The sequence below is a fragment of the Paramormyrops kingsleyae genome, chromosome 2, assembly GCF_048594095.1.
Source record: "Paramormyrops kingsleyae isolate MSU_618 chromosome 2, PKINGS_0.4, whole genome shotgun sequence".
Taxonomy (NCBI): domain Eukaryota; kingdom Metazoa; phylum Chordata; class Actinopteri; order Osteoglossiformes; family Mormyridae; genus Paramormyrops; species Paramormyrops kingsleyae.
In genome coordinates this window covers 20925667-20949567 of record NC_132798.1, presented here as the reverse complement: position 1 = coordinate 20949567, position 23901 = coordinate 20925667, and the positions used below count along the sequence as shown (strand labels likewise).

The window sequence follows — 23901 nt, the reverse complement described above, 5'->3', positions numbered from 1 at the left end:
AGAAGACCCCTATTTAACAGAACATCGGGATCAGATGCTGGACAAGGTCTCATTTAGAGTTAGCTAGCTATATGTGTAGGTAGGCTAAGCTTCCAGTGAATGCCCAAGTATAAGTGTATGCACTACTGGAGCATGAGCTATTCAACATCTTCCAAACAAAACAAGAACCTTATAAGACAAAAATTCATTAAGCAAAATGTTAAGGTCAGTCAAAGAATGTGGAGTGAGGTTGGCTTGTAGAGATGTTGTTGGAACAGATGGACCTTGAGGTGTTTTTTGAAGGTAGAGAGGGAATCTAATGACCTGATGTGCTTCATAAGTTCATTCTGCCACTGGGGAAGCACACATGAGAAACATGATACTTCTTGCGTGGTGGAGGGTGGTGTTGGTTTGCTGACTGAAGAGCCCGGCATGGGACGTAGGTCTTATAGAGTCTCTTGATGGACACTGTCCATTAATGGCTCTGAAAGGAAGCACCAAGGACCTTGATGCAAGTGTCTATAGAAAGCTGATGTGTGACACCCCTCCTTAGCTCTTTCCAAGTATTTAGGCTGGTTGAACACCTGTCTTGCTGCCACATTTTTAATAAATTGTTGCAGTAGTCTAATTGTGAGAAGTGCCTGGACTAGAAGTTGTGCTGCATACTTGGATAAATAAGGCCTCATCTTCAGATGATCAGAGTGAAGACCAGGAGTTAGCCACTATGTGGCCAGCAGAAGACAGCTGGTTGTATATCATTACCCCGAGGTTCCTGGTTGACTTTGGTGGAGACAGTGTGGATGTTCCAAGCTGAACAGTCTTGTCATGGTGGATAGTAGTGCTGGCAGGGAAGACAAGAAGTCTGGTCTTTACAGTTGGAGCTGGAGATGATTCCTGGTCTAGGCTGCAACGATGGCAAGGTATGCAGGGATCGTGATGTCGTCAGGAGGGAAGGCTTGGTTTGCTGGAAGGTCAGATATTGTCCACAAGTTCAGCTGACTGAGTTCCTGTGGCTTCCCTGTAGCTGTGGCGGAATATTGTGGCGCTGAGGCAGTGGGAAGAAGGCACCCACACCATGCTTTTGTGGGTAGGTGGCACACAAGTGCCCTTATTGTTTGCCCATCATGTATCAACAATCTATGCGGCATCTGACCTTGCTGGTGGAATTCGAGTAGGAGCTGTGCTGGTTCTCCAATAGCCTCCTGGGTGGTTCTTGTATCAGTGTCACGAACCCAGGTTGCAGTTGCTTTTGTTGTTCTGCCTTGCTGGGTGGATATATCTTTGGGTGTGTGTTTTATGTTCTGTATCCCATCAACCATTATATCAGTGTAACGCTCCTTTCCCATTGGCTGATTCCCAGCTTAACACTTACTTTAAAAGTCCTGCCACTGAAGCAGGAGACCTTTGTCTCTAACCTTTGATACCTTTTGTAAACTTTCATGATTGGAAGTGTAAGTGTGCCTCATGACCTGTCTTTTCCAGAAACACCTCAACTAGCTCACCCAACCAGTGATGTGATCAGTCTTCATCTGCTATGATTTAGCTGGTCTTGACTACTCTTGAAGCTCTTGCATTTTTGCCTTTGATTTTAATAGTGCTTATGTTGGGTTCTTGCAATATTGTAATGTATAGCTCTTCTGCCAACTTCCACTTGTTAAAGGCCGTTCATTGGAAGCTCAGTCCAGTAGTTGCCATTACCCTACTTACCAAAGAATTTCCTCTGGAATCAGTAGTGTATCTTATCGCAGACTGTCCAGGCCCTTATACCCTGGTGGCTGAATCAGGCTTGCCTCGTAGTGAGCTCTTCCACGGTGCAGGTTTACATTCATCATGGGCTGTTGCTGGCTCTATTAGGATGCTAGCTGTCGTTGGCTTTTGTGCATCTCATTTCCGCTTGGTGTGCCTACAGAGCAGCAGTTTTTTTTTGCTCAGTTCCTCAGATGAGGCTGTTTGTTTTTCCCACATTTACCAACTGGCTCTTTTCCTTCTGCCTGAGACTCCACAGCCATTCTGCCGACACTCCAGTCCACCTCCTCTTGATTACAGTCTCAGTTTTCTCATTGGCTTCCCTCCACTCATACCTTTACTTTTCTTAGGAGGGTGTGTGTTTTCTGTAAAACTTCTGGTGCTTGGGTCATCCGAAGCACAGCAAGGCACTCCATCAGCCAACCATTTCGGCACCAGGGGTGGAGTGTTTGGTTTGCCCTGGGAACTGGCACTGGCTGGGAAAGGTCAGCAGGCTCCTGCTTGGGTTACAGTGTCTCCACACCCAGACTTTTATGGGCCTGACAAAGAGAGGGTGGATCTGTGTTTTCCAGGTCTGTGTGCTGCTAAATCCCTCTTTCTTTGTTCCTCCCATCCTTTTTGTCTTTGGTCTCCTGTCCAGTCTGCACGCTCTCTGTCCCCTCACCTTTTCCCACCCCCAACCTCTTCCTTTTTCACTCCCCACCCTTTGTCTCCAGTTTCAGTCAGTAGGGCTTACCATAGATGCAAATATTGTGTCCCCCGCAGACTGCCATATCATCAGGGTGGGGCCCTAGAATCGCTCCTTTGTTGCTTGTGTGGCTTCATCCATCCCTCAGGTGCCTGTGGAATTGGCCATTTTGCTCTACCAAATGATGTAGCATGAAAGTACATGGGTTATAAGAAATCATTAATGAGCAGGGAAAAGCTTCCATACAGTGAATCACCTCCTTTAACCTGCACCCTTTATACCTCGAACACTTGAAAACAGGCTGAAGTTAGAAAACCTTTTATTTCTTTATTTTCAGTTGGATGATCTTGCCAGCACTAATCCAATGGAGGGAGAGGAAGGGGAAGACAGGTTCCATATCCTAAGTGACTGGCTCCTCCAGGAACGCCAAGACCTATCAGCTGAGGGGATAAAGGGAGGCATCCAGACAGACAGCAGATTAGTGCAGGGTGTACCTGGTACCATGGTTCAGACGGTACGAGCTGCCTTGTTTGAAAATGTGGTGGAGAGGCATAGTGTGCAAGTGCTGGAGGAGCCCACGTTTGTAGCTCGGCCTCGGAGGAGCCTTTCTCTGCGGTACGGGGATGAACAGGCAAGAGCTCACAACCCGCTCCGTGTGGATCACATGTTTGACACTGTACCTGCCGTGGGTGAGCGGAAAGCAACAAGTGAGCGTGTGTCTATTGCCCAGTTGGAGGAGAAGGCCATGACCCTGCGATCTCGCCGGGGAGGTGCAACTGAAAGTTTGCTCGAAACCACTGCACCAGAGGAGATCCAGGGACCATCTCTGTCCCTGGGCCCCAAGACAGAGCCCCGTGTTCTGAGGGTGGGAGCTTTGCAAAAGTGGCTCACTGAGACTGATGGAGAGATGCTCGGAGGAAAGGAGAAGGTGACTGAGAGGCAGAGACAGATTGAGAAGGAGAAGGGGCAGATTGAGCAGGAGAAGGAGAGGCTGAGGCAGATTGAGAAGGAGAGGCTGAGGCAGATTGAGCAGGAAAAGGAGAGGCTGAGGCAGATTGAGCAGGAAAAGGAGAGGCTGAGGCAGATTGAGCAGGAGAAGGAGAGGCTGAGGCAGATTGAGCAGGAGAAGGAGAGGCTGAGGCAGATTGAGCTGGAGAAGGAGAAGCTGAGGCAGATTGAGCAGGAAAAAGAGAGGAAGAGGCAGATTGAGAAGGAGAAGGAGAGGCTGAGGCAAATTGAGAAGGAGAAGGAGAGGCTGAGGCAAATTGAGCAGGAGAAGGAGAGGCTGAGGCAGATTGAGCAGGAGAAGGAGAGGCTAAGGCAGATTGAGCAGGAGAAGGAGAGGCTGAGGCAGATTGAGCAGGAGAAGGAGAGGCTGAGGCAGATTGAGCAGGAAAAAGAGATGAAGAGGCAGATTGAGAAGGAGAAGAAGAAGCAGATTGAGCAGGAGAAGGAGAGGCTGTGGCAGATTGAGCAGGAGAGGCAGATTGAACAGGAGAAGGAGCAGAAGAAGCAAATTGAACAGGAGAGGAAGAAGCAGATTGAGATGGAGAAGGAGAGGCTGCAGCAGATTGAGATGGAGAAGGAGAGGCTACAGCAGATTGAACTGGAGAGGCAGAGGCAAATTGAGCTGGAGAGGCAGACTGAACAGGAGAAGGAGCGGAAGAAGCAGATTGAGCAGGAGAAGGAGAGGAAGAAGCAGATTGAGCAGGAGAAGGAGAGGAAGAGACAGATTGAGCAGGAGAGGCAGATTGAGCAGGAGAGGGAGAGGCTCAGGCAATTTGAGCAGGAGAGAAGGATTGAACAGGAGAAGGAAAAGAAGAGACAGATGGAGCAGGAGAAGCTTAGGCAGATTGAGCTGGAGAGAGAGAGGAAGAGGCAGATTGAGCAGGAAAAGGAGAGGAAGAGGCAGATTGAGCAGGAAAAGGAGAGAAAGAGGCAGATTGAGCAGGAGAAGGAGAGGCTGAGGCAGATTGAGAAGGAGAGGCTGAGGCAGATTGAACTTGAGAAGCAGGTTGAGCAGGAGAAGGAGAGGAAGAGGCAGATTAAACTGGAGAAGGAGAGATTACAAGAGATCGAGAGGCAGAAAGAGCAGCAGTGGAAGAAAATGTCAGAAACTGAAAGAGAGGATGTTGGGGCACCCAAGCGTTTAAAAATGTTGGAGGCTGAGGAGCAGTCTTGCAGACCCAGGGCCACCTATTTCGCCTTAACTGGACAGATCCAGGACCCCATAACCCAGGGTGACAGTGAGGATAGCAAGGTTGCAGGCACAGAGCTGCTCTTCAATGACTTTTCCACTGGATCTGGCAGGAGGGGCACCCAACACAAGATGACTTCATTGCGTAGGAACCCTTCACTGGATGCTGCGTTTCGTGGGGGGTGGGCCGCCGGCTGGACAGAGGAGGAGGCAGAGTCCAAGGCCTTGATCGAGTCTTCAAGTTGCAGTGAGGTGGCGTGGGAGATGGAACGAGAGGCAGAGGGCACATCACAAAAAGAGAGTATGGGGGTTGCACAAGCTGAGCTGGACAGGCCAAGGCAGAAACTATTAGAGCTGCAGAGACACATCAAGGAGGAGCAGGAGAGACAGAGGCACAGAGAGGCTGACGTGGATCTGGAGAAGTGGCAGGAGCAGAGGGTGGAACTCAGCAGGCAGAAGGAGAAGCAGCGGCTCCAAGAGTTGGACAAGCAGCGTCTGGTGCAATTGGAGAAGCTGGAGAAGGGCTGGGAAAAGGAGAAGATGAGAGTACCAGCTATGCAGCAGGAAGTGACCGAGGGGCAAGGTGAAGCCCCATCCTTGCGTCCCCAGGTGCTGGATTTGGATACCATGTCCCTCCAGGACCGGCACTGGGCAGGCAGCCCTAGTGGCTCACGAAAACAGCCATCCTCTGATCCTGACGGACTGTATCATGTGGCTATCTTGGACATTGACTCTTTCCAGGGCCAAACTCAATCAGATCTCACAGTCGACATCCAAGGTGTAAGCAGTGCACCTCGGCCTCAGCCCACCATGTCCAGACAAGCAGGTGTGCCACCTGTAACCACAGGGGATTCTGAGCCCCCAAGGACCCCATTTCAGATGGAATTCCTGGGGCAGGCAGAGAAGACCTCACTGGTGGGGGGGGCACCAACATCAACTCCTTTGTCCCACAGCAAGACACCCAGCAGCCTTCTGACCCCTGTTCCTCCCGCCAAAGTGGCCCCCAAGCTCAGCCTTGAGCAGCTTCTCCAGCGGCACACAGAAAAGTTTTCTGGGAGTGGAAGGGCTTCTCAGGAACGCCGCTGGTCCACTATGTTCGAGGAGGCCAATACACCTGAAGTTGCCCCTCTGGACAACTGTAACTCCTTCCCCAGCTGGGAAACCTTGACAGCCAGGGTTCCTGACCCTCACAGGCTAGGTCGGCTGACCCATACTACTCCAGAACATTCCAGATGGCCCACAGAGAAGGGAGTGGAGCAGGGAGGTGTCCAGAGGAAACAGGACTCGCCAGCTAAGGTAAGGGAAAGGGATGGACGATGGGGGGGGGGGGGGGTGTGATGCTGGGATTAGGACTGCCACTAACGACTATTTTTCTATGGATTAATCTCATGACTATATTACCGATTATTCGATTAATCTAAATGATTAATTTTCCTCCAGAAAGTTAAATAGTTTAATTTTATTTTGACGACAACAAACTGAATGTTATTGCAGGGCTTTAGATAAGGGACGCCAGCTTTTTGGCACTATGCAGACATTTTTTTCGCCCACAATTCAATAAGCAAATTAGAAGTATGCCTAAAATATTAATGAGATGCGTATTGTGACACTGCATAAATTCAGCGTATCCTTATACTTATTAAATTTGGTTAGCGGAGTACATCACATGCTGCTTTTTTGGTAAATCATGGAAGCGATAAGCACTGAAGTGGCGGTGAAGAAAGGGATCAGCGACCAAAACCTCTTTTAAAAGAGAGGATATTGTGGATGAAGAAGGTAAAAAGATGTCGGTGGTGTGGCAGTACATTTAGCTAATTAAAGTCCAACTTTTTTTTTGTAAATATAGTTTTCATTTTTATTTCAGTTCACAAATTATTTTCTTTTATTTAGTGTCCGTTTTTGTTTCAGTTTCACAATAACATCATTGGTCCCAACAAGCCTAATGAGCAAGAACACACACTGGCACCATCAGTCCATGTAGAATAAGCCCAGATTTTAACCTAAACATTTTCTCAAACACTTATTCAATGGAGATTCTAAGATAGCAGGCAGACAACGTTCTGGCTTTAATAATGAGTGTATGTAGCAGATGCAAGGACAAAAGCTCTCCAATTTAATAATTGAATAATTTAATTTAATAAACATGAATAGACAACATGGTGGTTTTGCTAATTCTGGCGTTCCATCATCCAGAATAGCACCTGTGTGTTTTCTCTTCTGGTACTCGTGCATAGTGCTGGTGCCCATGCAGTATGCCATCGAATTTTGCACAGTGTAAAACCACCTTTTTGTTTTGTGAATATATGAACTAGTCCCATAATTATGTAGTTATATTAAAGGAAAACATTTGTTATAGTGTATTGAAGCATTTTCGAAATCATAATGGTAAAATTTCATTAAAATAATAAAAACATAACGATGCGTCGATTTAAAATATGCGTCGACTAATCACAGCAGCCCTACCTGGGATCGTGCTGGGCTGTCAGTGTCCAGCTGGAGATGGAAAGATGGCTTGACTTGTGTTTGCTACCATTTGATACAGAATTCACCAGCAGCATGTAAGTTTACGACTGCAGTATTGCATTGCCACGTGTGTTTGCATGCACAGGCATGCGATCGACATGCTTTTATGGCTGTAGAAATGTGGAAAGGTGCCACATTCTCATGATTATATTGCTGATGTGTTCTAATGATGTCATGCATACTTCATGGCCTTCAAAGCACTCAAAGTCTTTCCTGCATGACAAGAAAAAGGAGCTTTTAAAATGTGACCCTTTATATTGGATCCTCCTCCTGTCCAGGCCAAAGCCCCAGATTATCATCATCTAATGATTTGTGTTTTACAAAACCAGCACTGGAAATTTCCTTTTCGGTGTTGAGGTGTGGAAATAAACCTTGCACTCTCATAGATTTTAACATCTTTGAACAGATTTGAGCAGACAGCTCTTGTGAATGAGAACAGGGTTTCCGCGGGTCTTAAAAAAGTCTTAAAAAGTCTTAAATCACTTTTCCGTGAATTAAGGCCTTGAAAAGGTCTTAAATCAGACCAGCAAGTCTTAAATTCATATGATTATGGCATTAATTTTTGTGAGGGATTGTTTCCTCGTGTGTTTTGATTTTAAAGAGAAGCGAAAGCGTAATTTCTGTGCTACATGGCTTAGATCGCTCAATATTCATTGAACGGTAGATGGCGTTATGTGCTGCTTCATCTGTCAGTAACCCGAAGAAGAACTTGACAAGCATGCGCAGATGAACCCTTTCTTCTAAAGCGCGCTATTTAGACATGTAGTGCGATTGGAAGGCCGAAGAATACGTATATTCTTATGATTCTTATGATTATAATATAATATCATAATTCTTATGATCATAATATATTCTTATGAATTTCCCTACGATATTTTTTTTTTCCTTAAATTTTCTTTATTTGGTCTTAAAAAGGTCTTAAAAAATTTACTCTGAGAAAACCTGCAGAAACCCTGGAGAATGAAATTATGAAATTTTTATGAAATTAACATTGAAATTAAAGTTAGGCGTCATTAATCAAAACAGTTGAATGGCAAAACACAGCTGTTGTAACACAGGTGCCTGGAGGCAGTGTCTGACATCCCCCATGTTGTCTGTCTGTCTCTGTAAAATGGAGCAAGCTCATGTAAATATGGCCTTTCAAGATTAGTGTTTCCTTGGATGAACTGACAGCTCTTTCTGCAGGTCTGTCCTGTTAGTGTATGAAATGTAGTTTACCTATGGTTGCTAGAACTATCTTGACTTTAGAGGGTAAGATTGGGGCTCCCAACCTGTCGGCAGATCAATTGGCGATTTTCATAAGTTTGACCACTGGTGTTTTTCCCTGACACAAACAAAACAGCGTTGTGAGGCCCAGTGGAATGCTGGCTGTGCGATGGTACTGGTCTGTGGACCAGGGGTTGGGAACCATTAGGTTAAGACAGTGGTGGTTGCAATTCTTACAGTTCCCATTTAGGGCTCTTTCCCATTGACTTCCAGTCGAGTACCAGTACCAAAAGTTTCAGTACCTAAAGTACCAGAACAGCTGGGATACTACTTTGGTACTCTGGGGCTTTTTATTACAAACATGTTGATTGTTGATTGGTTATGTAAATAGCCTGCTTCTAAACACAATACAACAGCCATCTAGAAAAAAGCTGCAAGTAAATGGCAAGTAAAAAAAAAATAAAAATAATAATAATAATAATAATGGATGTGTGGATAAATGAAGCTCCAGGCTTAAACTGCAGTCTGGTCAGAAGAACAGATATAATATCAGGGTGGCATGACAAGAAGTATTTTGTATAAAATACTAGGACAGCACTCTGGAAACTATCACAGTGTGATTTTGTTGTAATAAACACTGGGGTATTTATAAAGCAAAAAAAAAAAATGAATTCAACAAATTACAAATCCATCTAGGAGTGATTTAAACAGCAAGGATGAAAATGATTATGATTGTCTCAATGCATGCAGTGCTCATGCAAAAGCAGTGGAGGTAAACTTTAAACTGATTTTTAAATATGTACTAGATAATCTTTAAAAGGAATAATCATTAAAATTGCAAAACTTGCTAAGTTATTTTTGTCCTATGATAGAGTAACAATGTTTTAGCGAAGCTTAAACTCCCTGCACTACAATGTCTGTAGAGTATGAAGCTAAGAAAAAGCCTGATCTTGACTAGTGATGTAAGAATTGCATGTGCATGACGTGCGATGTTGGCATTAACATCACATTGTCCGGCCCTATAATATTCTACAGCCATTTTTTTTTATTCAGTAGTCTACAAAACAGCCGGTACCAGTTATTATGGTAGTGGAAAACTGATGCCTTGAAGTACCGTATTGTTGGTTACTTTGGACTCACAGCTGGCTCTGTGCGCAGGACGTGTTGCGGATGCGGTCCCGCAGTGTCTCGCGGAGGTCAGCGCCAGTGGAGAGCAACCTGGAGGGGCCCCTGTCCAGGATGAGGAGCCGCAGTGCCCACAGAGAGAGGGGCCGACACACCTGGGTAGGCTTCCAGCTGCCTTCAGAGTCTTAACCATCGCCTCTCTGTGTTCCCCCCCCCCACCCCATCCAGGCCACTTGCTTTGCTATGCAGTGGCTGCTCTTTCTCACCAATGGTCCTGTGTCAGCTGCATCAGTCTCCTGTTGCCACCAGAGGGCAGTATGATGCAACAACTGTGACTTGTCAGAAAGCTTTTTCCACATGGCCTGTGTTGTGTGCGTGTGTTTCTTGGGAGAACACCACACTGGAACCCCTAGCTCCTGTTTAGAGATAAACACATATACTAAGGAACAGAGTCATCTTTTCAGACTGTGGTGTGTGTGTGCACGTGCGTGCGTGCGGGTTTACCTATCCTTTTGGGGACACAATGTCCCCATAACGTGATAAATATTCGTTTTTTTCTCTTATGAAGACCGGTTTCCTGGTCCCAATAAGGGAAAACTCTATTTCATAAAAATCAGTGACTGCTATGAAAAAACTAAAAATGCAAAAACCCTTGTATTTTGTTAGGTTACTTATGGTTATGGTTAGGGCAGGGTAGGGGTTAAGATAGTTATCGTTACCATTTTTCCCATTGAAATGATTGAGCTCTCCCCATAAGGATATGTTTACCCTACATGTGTGTGCGTGTGTTGTGCGTGTGTGTGTGTGTGTGTGTGTGTGCTTGCATGTGGTGGCTGAGTAATAAAACAGGCATGGCCTCCCTCCTCTCCTCCTCCTCTGCTGGCTTTACGCTCAGATGCTCTGCAGCTGGACAGGATGGAGGGAGAGAGACATCTAGCCAGCGGAGGAATATTCCGATCTGCCAGGGTGGAGGGAGGTTAAGTAAACACACTGGCTGCTGGATTGGCAAGATGCAGATCTGGATGGCGTTCGTGGGTCAGCTCTGGGATTTGAAACACGTACATACACACACACACGCACATACACACACACACGCACATACACACACACGCACGCACAGACGCACACACATGCACGCACACACACAGACACCACATACAAACATGCCCCCCCCCCACTGTGTGTAACAGAGCCCCCGCAGGAAGCTCAGTGTCACTGCACAGTGCTGTTGCTCTTCTGGGTTCTCTGAACTCCACGTGACCCCTGGGCCCCTTGGGCTTGCCGATACGGAGCCCTGGCCAGTGGCACGGATGCCAGCCCTGGAGTCAGCACCCCTGCGGAGGAGCACCCTGCCTACCCACTTCATGCTAATGGGGTTTTCCAGTAATGGAGACCTGCCAAGGCAGCTCTGAATGGCTGCCAGGCTGTGGGCTTCCTGCATTACTGCTGCGCGTGACTCTCTCTGCTGCCCTCTGCTGGCCATGTTCAGATATAATGGACTCTGCATTTTATTTATTGTCCAGCTAGAAGGAAGTTTGTATGCTGAGTGGTTTAAGTGCATCACAGGCATAATGGCAGTTACTTCCTGCCTCATATTTCCTCACCGTCCAATCTGCATGAGTCCTGTCCGATCTGTGAGCGATTGAGCTTAGGGGATGTTGTCGTTGTTTGGTATAATTGTCATGTCTCCTATTGGATTTCTGTAACTCATGATTCTCATACCAGGTCATTAATGATTATTTTGTCCAATATCAGCTGCTCTCTGGCTGTCTGTGTGTGTGTGTGTGTGTGTGTGTGTGGTCATGAGTTTGCCTGTGTGTGTCTGTGGTCTCTGAAAGGAAGTACGCGCCTCTTGAATTATACATCCTTCCCTTGCACCACTGTATTTTTGCTCGCTCTCTCTCTCTCTCTCTCTCTCTCTCTCTCTGTCTCTCACTCTGAGTTGGAACAGCCTGCTGTTCGCTGCCCCTCTGGTGTCGGTGTCTGAGCGTGTGTGTTCCCTAGAGTGCTGCGTGCGGGCAGGGTCGACGGGGCGTGCAGAGGCAGGAATAGCAGGCGCAGGGCACAGAGCGTCAGCGGGATGGCATACTATGCGTGCCCGGCCTGCCTGTGGCCCCTACAGTGGCTGTGGGTGAGTGAGCGAGCGAGCGAGGGAGAGCCACTGAATGGCAGGCAAGCCCCTGATGGTGGACCAGAGGGCTCCCCGGGGAGGGGGGGGGGGTTCTATTTAAAAATGAGTTTTTATGCTGGCTTTTGTGAGCCCGGTCTCCTTCACACCTCCAGAGGGGGATGCCAGTAGGGGGTACTTGCTTTGTGTACAGTGTTTTCGTGATGCTGGGATGCTGTGAGTTGGGTCTATGATGCCGGGAAGTGCTTTTGGTCCTCAGGGTGGTGAGTGAGATCGGGTGGGGTGGGGTGCAGCACACGGGCAGCCGGCGAAACCTTTCCTGGGTCCTCCTGCTGCTGTGGAGAGCGCTGGCTTGTACGGCTCCAGGCAGTGGGTTCGGTTCTTGCAGGTGTGGAAATATCTGCTGTGATCTTTCATCGCTGGCGATCTGGAGATAAACGTGTTACAATAGCTTGGGCTCTGCAGGTGCGAGGCGCCCTATAAGGGGAAGCTGCTCTCGCTTTGGCTCTGTGCTCTGCCTGCGTGTCTGACGTGCCCGCAAACGTCCTCTCAGCTCAACTCGGAAGGTCTTCTGTTCCCTGGACGTTCATGGTGTTTGTGGGGCACTGTTTGGGTGAGGGGGGGGGGGGATGCACTGGCCAGGTTGAGTGGGGCCCATTTAGCTTAGTACTCACAGTTCTACATTAAATTTGTTAATACATTTAACACAAACTGATAATATTCTGTTAGTCTACAATGAGTAAAACAAACTGAAACTGGGCCTAATGGATGTCGCATGAATTTATAGAATTTGCAGCTTACCTTGAATGGGAATTAATGGCAGTAAGCATGACCATCTAGATAAGCCCAGACACTCGCTGGAAGTTGCACTTGAACAGCTGACATTCTGCCTGTGAAGTCGATGTGACTTTCCAGCTTACGGGGATGATGAGCACACTCTTACTTCACATGCAGTGCTTGTGAAATGTCATGCTATAATAGCTGTGTTCTTTTTTTAAAAAAAAAAAAAAACAACTGTCGATGTCTCTGTCTCTCTTCCTTTCACTGTGGGCAGTGGTGGCTTGATGGTTAAGGAAGCGCACTTGTAATTTAAAGATTGCTGGTTCAAATCCCCGACCAGCAAAGTACCACTGAGGTACCCTGAGCAAGGTACCGCCCCCAAGCACTGCTCCCCGGGCACTGAATTAGCTGCCCCCTGCTATGTCACGATGTCACATATGGGTTAAATGCAGAGGACACATTTCGTTGTCGTGCACTGTGTGCTGTGGTGTGTCAACAATGACCACTGATCACTAAATTCTGTCCCCCTATTTTTCGGGATGCATCTCACGTTGGTGTACACTGCTAACGATGCACACGATCACTGTACTTACAAATCAGTAATGTTTCATTTTCACTTTTGTTGCAACATCAGACAGTGGTGGGGGCTGCAGATGTCCTTCGGGGGGGGTGGGGGGGGGTTTCACGAGCGGTTGTGAGGCTGATCATTGTGGCCTGTACGTCCGAGGGGGGTGGGGCTGCCCCTTCCCACCCGGATGCCCCTAATGGCTCTTCCCTGGTTTCCCCGGTGGTACTGCAGCCTCGTAATATGTGCCCCTCTGCGTGAGCGCCCCCTGTCTGTGGCAGCTGGCAGAGGTTTTCCTGTCGATAGTAAGCGTGTAGCGGTGTGGCAGTGCGGCTCGGCTGAAATAACATCTCCTGCTGTCTGGGGTTGCTGGTAAATCCTGGAGTTGAAGCTTTGTCGCATCAGTGGGGGGGTGTGGGTGCTGTGGTGCACCCCAGGCTCTTACCTTACACCCCCCCGCGCTCTTCCTGAGTTCAGCTTTCCCCCCACGTCTCTGTGCTCCATTTCACTGTGACGCGTTACCCAGCTGGACCAGGACCCCAGTGTTAGCGGGACGCGGCAGCAGTGAGTGAACGGGAGGATGCTGCATCCTGTCGGAGGCGATGGCTTTTTGGTGTGAAGCATTTTAAAGGGGAGCTTCCTCCTCCATTTCTCAGCATCTTTCATAAATGTCAGCATTACATAAATGTTCTCTTTTCTTCTCCTTGCTCCCTCCCTTTCTATGTCTCTCTCACCCTCTTTCTCCTTCCCTCCCTTTTGCGCTCCCGCCCTCTCCCCTGCCTCTCTCTCTCCCTCCCCCCTTACACACACTCTCTCTCTCTTTCTCTCCCCCCATCCCTTCTGACTTAGAAACCCATGTCGCAGCCCCCCCCCCCCCCCCAAAACCTACAGCGATGTTTGGAAACGGGCAGGGAGAGAGAGGCAGCCCCAATATAAACCACCACCCCAGTTATCCCAAGGAAACCCATATCGCTGTCCCTTCACACGCGTGCGCACACAGACACACACACACACAAGCCTAAGCCCCGTGGAACTCACAACAGAGCAGCACAGCGCTGACGCAGTAGCAGTGGACCTGCCTGCTCCGGCAGCAGTGTGCCAGAGACGCTCACCCTGCTGAGGCTGCATCTCCTCCTGCCTTCATCCCTCGCTTGCCCACTTGCCTGAATCCCTCGTCCCGCTTTCTGTTTTTTGATCGGGCTTCTTCTGCACGGATCTGAGCTTGGCGTGTTGATCTGTGCCGCGGGGAACCCTAAAAAAGGACGACCTAGGAGCTTCTCTTCAGGGTGGCAGGGAGCTGCTGCTGGCCTCCTGGGAGGAGCCCGTGTGCCGAGCCGCTGCTGAGTCCGTTGGGTCGGAGGATCGGTTCTGCAGAGTGCGTCAGTCACACGTGCCCTGGGACACGCATGTGCTCCCGTCTGTGTGCTCTGGGGGTCAGACGTGGCTGATCTGGCTACAGCTGCATGTTAAACCTGATTCCCTGACTGAGCGTGCATTTCGGCCACGTTCTGGAGCGTGTGCACAGAAAGAGGACACCGCTGGCCGGGTCAGGGACCGTAAACTGTTAGGGCCACTCTGACTGCTGAGGCCTTGCTCAGGCCGTGACCGCGACTCCGTCACGCTCTGTCTGCGGAGACCAGGCCCCGAACCCTGGGCAACAGGACAGCGAGCACCTGCCACTCTGCACACTCTCATGGACTGTGGGCTCGCCCGGCTTCCTGAGCACCACATTCTGGGCTTCACGGTGCTGCTGAACTGGATCTGTGGACCTGTAGCGCAGCCCCTCCCCCGGCGAAAACCCACCCCCCCAGCCTGACCATGGAGTACCTCGGGGATAAGCTGTCGGTGGCTCACATGCAGGTGTCCGGCTGGGTGGGCAGCGTGCGGCGCTCCCTGCAGGGGGCGCTGGGCCTGGCAGCAGATGGCAGCGGGTTCAAGAGGGCCGCTTCGCTGCGGGGCTTGGCCTCTCGGAGTAGGGAGTCCTTCCGCCGCTTTTCACTCCGCAGCCAGCAGCGGCTCTCCTTACGGAAGCGCTCCATCGACCCAGCTGAGGACCCCGGTTCACTGTCCCCTGTAAGACCCTCGAATGCCTGCATTCCATAACCTGCTTTGGTCACCTTCTAATCAGCCGTCCCGGCATGTGCCTTGACCTCCGGCGGCGCAGCACTGCACAGCTCCGTGCTCGTCATGATTTTCAGGGCTCTGACATCAGCGCGGGATTCTGCAGATACACCTTGCAGGCAGAGCTCGTGGATCACGGGACTGAGGCCGTGTGACACTGGGCTTCTGTTAGAGGTGTCCTCGTGTGTCTCAGAGTCTGGGAGGAACCCTCATGTGCTCCTTGGCTTCTGCGTGACGCATTGAACCTGCAGGGGATCCTGTACCACATACACACACACACAAACGCAAACACACCTCAGCTGAGGTCACTGCGTAAAGTGAGTCCGGACTAATTTCAGTGCAGCCAACGTATCGACTGTGAGTTTGCTGTTCTCTCTGTAGTAGGTCTAAATCTTCAGGGAGGGGGTCAGATGGATGCTCGGGCCATGTGAGAAGGGCTGTCACCATGGATACCACCTTCCACATGCAGCTTGCTGGGGTGTTCGCTTTTGCCGAGGGGCATCTGTGCCTGTTCCAGTTCTGGTGCTGCATTCAATCTTCAGGATGGTTTATCTGTCTTTTTTAACTGTAAAATACACCAAGCAGAGTTTTTTTTGGGAAGGTGAAAGGGCGGGGGGTGTCTAGATGGGTTACACCTGGATGCATGGTGACCGAGTACTGCGAGTATTGTTGTAGTGCTGGAATGGAGGGTGACTGTGTACAGGGAGTACCACTGCAGAGGAGGAATTGAAGTTGACTCCATATGGAGAATTCTACTGTAGGAGAGGAATTGAGCTTGACTGTATGGTGAGTACTACGGCAGAGGAGGAAGAGAGGGTGACCAAGGACAGAGAACCCTGCTGTAGGAGAGGAATGGAGGGTGACAGTACAGGGAGTACTTCAGAGGAGGAAGGGAGGGTGACCGAGGACAGAGAACTCTGCTGCAGGGGAAGAATGGAGAAATTGTTTTGCTCCGGTCCCCAGTGAAGAAACGGGTCCTAAGAGAGCCTCCAGCAGTGACTGTGTGTGTGATACAGGACGTGGACGCACAGAAGTGTCAGCGCAGCTGGGCATTGTGTCACCCCCACCAGCGTGTCTACCGTGGCCGAGGGGTGAGGCTGAGGTTGACCGTGCTCAGGTCGGCCTGCTGCTGTCTGGCTACTCATGAGGCCCCGCTAGCTTATGGAGATGCTGCATGTGGGTGTGGTTTGTTTGTTTATCCGCATCTGGCATGTTCCTGCATCAGGACAGATTGTTCTGTGCTCCTCCTGCCCGCCTGTCTTTTCCTGGGATGGCGGAGTGATGTCACTGTTGCATCCCTGAGAAAAGCCTTTATCACCTAATTTGCTCCAAGGACTAACTGGCCCTGCTCTCAATACGCTTACAGAACCATAAGAACAGGAGCTCCTGTGCAGTGCTGCCTTTCTGCCTTTGCAGGTAGATGGCCCTGCAGCAATGCAGTACTCGGGCACTTTTTGGGTTTGGGGGAGGGGCAGTAGCCCCCACTGCAATGCTGGGCTCCTGTTTCATGCATAGTGCAGCCCCAAGTGTGGTTCTGAACACCTTTAACTGCCTGTAGTCACTGGTGTTGTCCCACGTTCCTTAAAATGTCCCGTCTCCCTGGAGAGCGAGCTGGTATTATGATCTGTTGTTCCTGTGTGAGCAGGCAGTGGGGCACCAGCGAGGCTGAGCTGCTGCTCCTGTTGTTCTTGCCCCTCCTGCACAGTCGCTGCAGGGTGGGGCACCGGCCATCATAGCTGGGCTTCTGAACTGACACTGCTTTTGTTTTTCCTTTGAGGTGGGGGTTCTTGTCACCAAGGCCCCTGGCTTCCTGCAGGCCTTGCGCACCTTCTGCAGGCCGCAATCGCACTCCTGTGTCATGGGAGGAACCTCTGCATGTGTTTCAGCATACTGGCTCCTTCAGATTTTCCTTCCATGTCCTGCTGGGAAGAAATGGTACCATTAACAGCCTCCTGCTCTGTTAAAAGCAGCCACGTGCCAAGAAGTCCGTCACACGGGAAAGTTGCTCTCGGCATAAACCCTGTTGCATTGCCTGTTCCCTTCCCACCCAGGTATTGTTCTATGACTGAGACTGAGACCTCAACAGAGGAAATGAAACTTTTAAATATCACAACTGCTACAACCTCAATGATGGTATTATGCAAAGTTTCCTCTTTGCAGGAACGTTTGGTTACCTCTGTGTGTGTGTGTGTGTGTGTGTGTGTGTGTGTGTGTGTGTGAGTGTAGGTATGTGAGAGAGAGATCAGGGACACCTTAAGTAGGAACCCCCAACCCCGTTTTTCAAAATGGGTTCATGCAATGCACAGTTCTAAAGGGATTCTCTGTTTGCACTGGTACAGGTACATTGTCATGCTGCTTTGCTTGTGTCCCATTTTGCTCTCCATGAGACACACATACAGTCGAGAGCGAAGCTTGGGGTCTGAGCACAAGGTCAGACTGGCTATCAGGCACACTGAGGGCCTTGGTCAAGGGCCCAGCCAAGATGTGACTATCCACTTAAGGCCAAGTCTCGAACCGATGACCTTATGAACACAGGCACAGATGCTCGAGCCTCTGAGCCACACATCGTTTCTTGTCAGCTTCCAAATTAACCTGAACAAGCCAAGGTGGCCAGCAAACGCCACAGTGGCATTACTCCGTATATTTTACTCCTGCCATTTTGCTTCCCGTAATGCCCCTTGTCGGCTCACCCCCTGCAATACTTCATTTCGTCTCTGCAGGAGCAGCTGAAGAGGTGCACAAGCGGCGAGGAGGAGGGCAGAGACACCACCACACTGGTCCGTGAGGCGGACAGCCAGTACGGCACCTGGGAGACAGGCCTGCACACAGAGGACAGGTAGGTCGGCCTGCACTCTAGGCTCCAGGTACAGGGTAGGGTACGCGGGGTCGGGTACAGGGTAGTGTACGCGGGGTCGGGTACAGGGTAGGGTACACGGGGTCGGGTACAGGGTAGGGTACTTGGCTTTGGGTAGAGCCGCTCTAAAGTGAAAGGGGCCGGTGAGCCCTGCACACGTCAGGGTGGGGATCTGTCCTAATCTCATGTGCTCCTGTTTGGGCTCTCTGTGCCAGAACTCAGTCTCTCTGCTTCGCTTTGCTAGGGGGCATGCTAGTGACCACGCTCCGGCATCACACAAAACATCTCCTGCTGCAGTTCCACTGCTAGTCTGCTGCCCCCTAGTGTTCCTTGTGTCATACCTTCAGCCGCTGGCTTAGAAGCTTACCTGTTAAAGGCTGAAAGACTGCAGGCATATGTGAATGTGTGCTGGCACACCGACACAGCACTGAATAAAAAATGCTTTTGCTCTTCAACCAGTTCCGCTTGTAGCGCTTCCCTGGTGAATTGTATTTTAAACCTTTGTCAGCCTCATTAGTTTGACTATTTAGGAACTAAAATAGAAGGGGAACAGACTCTCAGATGGACCCTGCCTCGGCCAGGCTTGGGGGGTTGCCGTTTTTAACTTTTCTGGGCAGGACGGGGCGGTCTCTCGGATGACCTGCTTGGACGGCATGCGGGTAATCGCAGCACCGCAGTGCGACGGGACAGGCAGGACGCAGCCATCCCTCTGGAATTAATGCCTGCCTCTCTCACCTGGGCCTCAGTTGCGTGTTTGGTCACATGATCATGGCACGGTTTCCTGTGACCATATCAGTTTCGCAGATTGTCATGCCCAGTGTCACGCTCCGCACTGTCCTTGTGCGGCGGTGTTTGTTTATGCAGGGGCTCGGCCCTCATGACATGTAGCTCCAGTGGGCCGTGCATTAAATGACACTCATGCGCTTAACGCCAAACACGACCTCCTGCGCCTGGAATTCAGTGAGTTGTCTGCTGCCCGCTGCTTTGCCGTTATTAACTGTCTGGCGGTCTCACCCCCCATCCCCGCAGCCTGACTCCCGCCACCCCCACCTCGGAAAGCACTGTCAGCCCGCCCCCCTGGAAGCCCACCCCACCACACACGCCCAGTGAACTCAATGCAACCGCTGCAGCGATAGTGTCCCCCCAGGGGGAGGCGGAGCCTCTGTCCTTCCCAGAGGTCAGTCACCCCCTCGTCCCATAATTCCAGGCTCCCCCTTTGGTGGTCAGTGTGTTTGTTCAGATCATTTGCTCACCATTGCTGTGTTTGTGTGCACGTGTACGTGTCGAGCAGACCTCCACCACTCTGCTGGACTCCAGCGCCCTGCGCTCGCGGGTGCAGCTGAGCAAACGGCGCATTCGGCGCACCCTCCCGTCACGTGCAGCCCGCCACAGCGCCACGCTATCCATGCTCCAGGAGGGCACCGCAGACCTCAGCCGAGACTGGATGTACCGCGACTCGACAGGTGAGGGTGCCTGCCGCCAGTAATAGGGTGTCTTAGGGTCCCCGCCTGACTGACATGTTAGTGCCTGTCAGCCCATGGAGGAGCAGCCAGGAGAGCCAACATGAGGATGATGATGACACATTTATTGTCATGTAACCTCTACAGTCGTGTTTCGTGGTCATAAGTGTCCTTCATCTCCCCCCAGAGGAAAAGGCAGAACAGTCCAAGCAAGCAGATTCTGACTCGGAGGAGCCGCTCCGGCCATCAGTGCCCTGCACGCCCAGCTCCCAGCTCCAGAGAGCGGCCCTTTTCCCTGGCATGGACCCCTCTGCTCTCAAAGTGCGGCGCCGTACCGCTGAAACGCTTTATTCTATAGTCCCAGTGATAGTCTGCCATACTTTGGTTTTGGCTTTAGCATTTCTGATCTGTGCTGCTAATCAGCTCTTGAGATGTATGGTATACATGCAGGAAGCAAGACTGGGCTTTCACTCTCATCACCATACTTCATTAGAATTCGTCTGCTCCTCAATGCCCCCTGCTGGCCTTTGTCTTGCAGGATCAGCTCAAGAAGCGTGGGGACCCTGACAATCAGACCGATGGGCCTACTCCTGCGCCTTCTCAGCTGTCACGTTCCCCCAAATCTCCCTTCCTCCCCCGGGCCTCCAGAGTGCTGCCTCCTGCTGGTGGAAAAGATAACGAGTATGCCTCTAAGATGGATCTTGTCTGACTTATTATCAGGACTAATTCAGTCCTTCTGGTTAAACTGAGTTTGTCCAAATGACACAAAATATAGAATCATTTTTAACGTCTGAGGTTTGTGTGTGTGCTCTGCAGGGAGGAGTCCTCCCCACAGTGGCTGAAGGAGCTGAAGTCTAAGAAGCGCTTTAGTCAGTACGAAAATGAGGCCTAGTCCAAATGGACGGTGAGCTGTCCCCCTCTCCCGGCCGACTCTCTGAGTTCCTTATTCTGTCACTCTGTTTAGGGACACCAAGTTTACTCGTCACTTGTGGTCTCTTCATTTCGATGAATGCAGCCTCATAAATGAGTGAGCAGTTAATCAAAAAATGTTTTCAGTGACTAACTTGCATAAATTGCTCATCCATGGCTTATAGGTATTTCTTCTTACGTTATCAGAGTATGTTGTTAATTTTTTAATTAATTTTCAGGTTGCCTTAAAACTAGAGAATGTGCAGAAGCTACAGAACAGTGACATCAGAAGCCTTAACTTTTGACCTGGATGTGAACAGACCTGTGCTGCTGCTGACGTGACCTCCATGTCCTCCTTTAACTTCCTGTTGGATGTCTGAAATATGTGCATGGTGCCTTTTTTAAAAGATATATTTTTTTGACAAGATAAGTTGGAGTAAACCAGAAACTGCTTTTATTTTTCCATACCGAATCTGCTTGATCCTTTTACTATGGGAAGGATCTCCAAGCCACTTTGCTCTCTCGCTGCGTGGGGGATGGAGGACCAGGCTGAACCACTTCCTGTCTGCGTATGGTTGCAGTTCTGGAAGATCTGCTTGAAGGCCCTGAAGCCACATCCCTGCAAGCGCTTCCTCAAACTGGAACTACATTCCAGAAACATAAAAAAACTTTGTTTTCTATTTTGATTTAAATGTGCACATTTGGTGTATCTTTGTGGGTAAAAGTTGGCATATTCAGTGAATGGTCACACAAAGTTGCCATAGTCTCTTTTATTATGTTATAGAGAAAAAATCAACAACAACCTGGCATTCAGCAAAATGTAATAACTTCTTATTGTCAACTGTTTTGTATTTGTATTTTTTGCTGATTTAAAAGTGTAAATGTTACTCAAATGCAGAAAAAAATGTAGCCAGTGAAATAAGTTTATAATGGAACCATCCATAGCAGTCATTGTAACTGTCGCTGTAGGAATTAGTGATTTTTATCGCTCAGATGCAACCAAGCAAAATTAGCTTTAGTACAAGAAGCAAATGGCTGCCTTGTCATGAACTGATTCCGCTTCTGAAGAGAAATAAAGAGCTGTACGCTGGGACCCTGGTCAGTTTGTTATTCCTTCAGGAATCTAGCTAAGATGGAGAACGGTGAGCTAAACACAGCTTCTGGACTGGATCTGAGGGTCTTCCATGATACAGACATGAGTAGGTGGGTTGCTTGTGAGGTTTGGACTACACCTGTGCTTGTAGTTGTGTCAAAGGGTATGGGTGAAGTTTAATGTGGTCCATAGTGAGCCGAAGGCTTGACACCTTATGCATCTTGGCTTTGATCATGTGTGTTACCACCCCAGTACAGCAGGTGGCAGTGTGTGTTCTTGCCTGCTCTTGGATGTAATTTTTGTTTGGCAAAAGTAGTGATGTGGAGGCAATGGCAACATCATTTGAAGATTAAGTGATTATGATCATGTTGCTGCAGTATATACTGTGGAATAATTCAGAAATCACGCTGCGCCACCCTCATAAAGAATATATGTGAAACCTTTTGACACAGTAAACCACATCTGAAGGGAAGCTATGGCAGGAGTTCGGACCACAGAGTTAGGAACTAGTTTACAGTGCCATAAGACTGACATAAGATGTGGCCTTAACCCTTGGTCTGTCGCTGCACTTAGGGTTCATCAGCTAAAAGCGAGCAAATCGTGTCCTTAGTGATTATGCAATAGAGCCTCCTAGTGGCTAGTCTGATAAATGGGCTACACAATATGCACAGATCTGGCTGGCTTACCAGTGGGCCACCCTTTGAACGCACTGCCTGATGTCAAAATGTATATTGTTATTGTCCTTTTTAATAAGCAGAAGTGTGACTGAGAGGCACCAGGGAATGGATGGCAGGAATCAGGCTGCGGGCAGTTGAGAGCATCTAATCATGGTGCATCATTAGCACCAGGGAGTCTGTGTTAGAGCTACAAGTCTCCCAGACTGCTGTGACTCCTGGATGGGAAAAGGCTACACTGTCAGAGACTTATTTGCAAAATAATATGCTGACTGCTACTGGGTGCACTACGAATGATATAAATTATTCTACCATAAAGTTTAGAGAGAGAAATGCTTATATCTGTCCAACAGAAATGTATAGATCGATTGCCTGGGATTAAAACTAACTTCTAATTGTTTTGCTGCCTTGTTAAGTTTTCTTGACCATTGACTTTACTGCTATTGACTTTACTGCTTTCCAAAGATTTGCCAGAAAATAGCCGCAGATCCTCCCCTTTCTGCTCTGAAAATTCCAGCAAGCACTTTGAAGCTGTTGATTGACAACAGAAGTGACCAAGTCCTCTTTCAGTAGCATATCCCGCCTTCCATGTTGCTGATCGTCAGGTGTTGGAATGCTGACAATCTCGCCTTGTCAATGTGTTTTGTTTTCCCTTTGGAGTTTGTGGTCCGTCTCGCATGTATAACTTGTGTGTTTTTACTCCTCAGTGCCATTTTGTCAGTCTGGGGGAAACTTCCTTATCTTGTGATATTACAAAATGTGTCCGTTCCTAAATAAAATTTCCTGTAACTTTGTCTGTTGTAGTGACCTACTTGCCCTCAGCCTTCACTCCTAAACAGAGTTTAAATACAGACGTGGCCCAGTAGAGCCCTGTTCTGCCTCCTTATGTCCAAATTGCACCTTGCCTGAGTGCAGCTCTGCCTTCTTTAACATTAAGTTTTTTTTCTTAATGTCCCAAAATTCAGCAAAAGATTCACAGGCCCAGTATGTGACTTAGATGACTAAGCCTCTTTATCCTGGAAGCTTGCCGGTTTGATTAATGGCCTCAGTAGGTGTGACTTGGGCCACGTCTGGAGGCTTACTCTGCCACAATAGATGTGACCTGGGGGCTGTGTCAGAAGGTTTGCTCCTCCCCAGAAGGCATGACCCGGGGCCATGTCGGGAGGCTCGCTCTGCTGCAGAGGGTGTGAGGGATTGTGTTGGGAGGCTCGCTCCACCCCAGTCTGTGTGACCCAGGGCCTGGGGCTGTTTTGAGAGGCTCAGTCTGCCACAGTAGGCGTGACCCGGGGCAACAGGGCCATGTTGGGAGGCTCAGTCCGCCGGAGTAGGCGTGACCCGGGGCCATGTTGGGAGGCTCAGTCCGCCGCAGTAGGCGTGACCCGGGGCCATGTTGGGAGGCTCAGTCTGCCGGAGTAGGCGTGACCTGGGGCCCAGGGCCATGTCAGTGGGCTTACTGGAACTTCCGCATTTCTCCTGCTGTCCTGAAAAAGAGGTGATAGATTCCCAGTGGGACCGCCCATAGGCTAGATGGTGAAGCTGACAGCAGCATGACCAAGGTGGCATGGCACAGCATGGCCCCGGAGCAGCTGCTCCTGCTGACCGAGGTCCCCCCCACCTGACCACCTGTCCCATCCTAGGCTTCCCTTCATTTTAGCCTTTTCTGCCTTGAAGACATCATCAGCACAAAGCAAACGCCATATCAGCAGAAACAAATGTTATTGTTAGTGGTCAGACAGGAGTTTGGTCTAGTAGCCATAATCATTCCCTGCTATCCGGGAACAGATGATACGTCTCACACGGAAATGAAATCAAGGCTGTTAAACTGCATTTTGGGCACCTCAGTTCATTCTGTC

At 49.5% G+C, this 23901-nt stretch overlaps 1 protein-coding gene across 5 annotated transcripts in view; it reads left to right on the top strand.

The window, feature by feature from the left end:
* The window catches only part of LOC111858686 (uncharacterized), a 32170-nt gene extending 9328 nt beyond the window's left edge, over positions 1–22842 (top strand). For all 5 annotated transcript variants that reach the window (XM_072707842.1, XM_072707838.1, XM_072707841.1 and 2 more), the window contains 9 exons: positions 2751–5906; positions 9498–9623; positions 17779–17894; positions 18942–19089; positions 19204–19375; positions 19560–19693; positions 19911–20053; positions 20189–20276; positions 20521–22842. In XM_072707842.1, coding sequence (XP_072563943.1) covers positions 2751–5906; positions 9498–9623; positions 17779–17894; positions 18942–19089; positions 19204–19375; positions 19560–19693; positions 19911–20053; positions 20189–20264 — 4071 coding nt within the window. In that variant the 3' untranslated portion in view covers positions 20265–20276; positions 20521–22842. The remainder of the gene's footprint in view (positions 1–2750; positions 5907–9497; positions 9624–17778; positions 17895–18941; positions 19090–19203; positions 19376–19559; positions 19694–19910; positions 20054–20188; positions 20277–20520) is intronic.
* The last annotated feature ends 1059 nt before the right edge of the window (positions 22843–23901 follow it).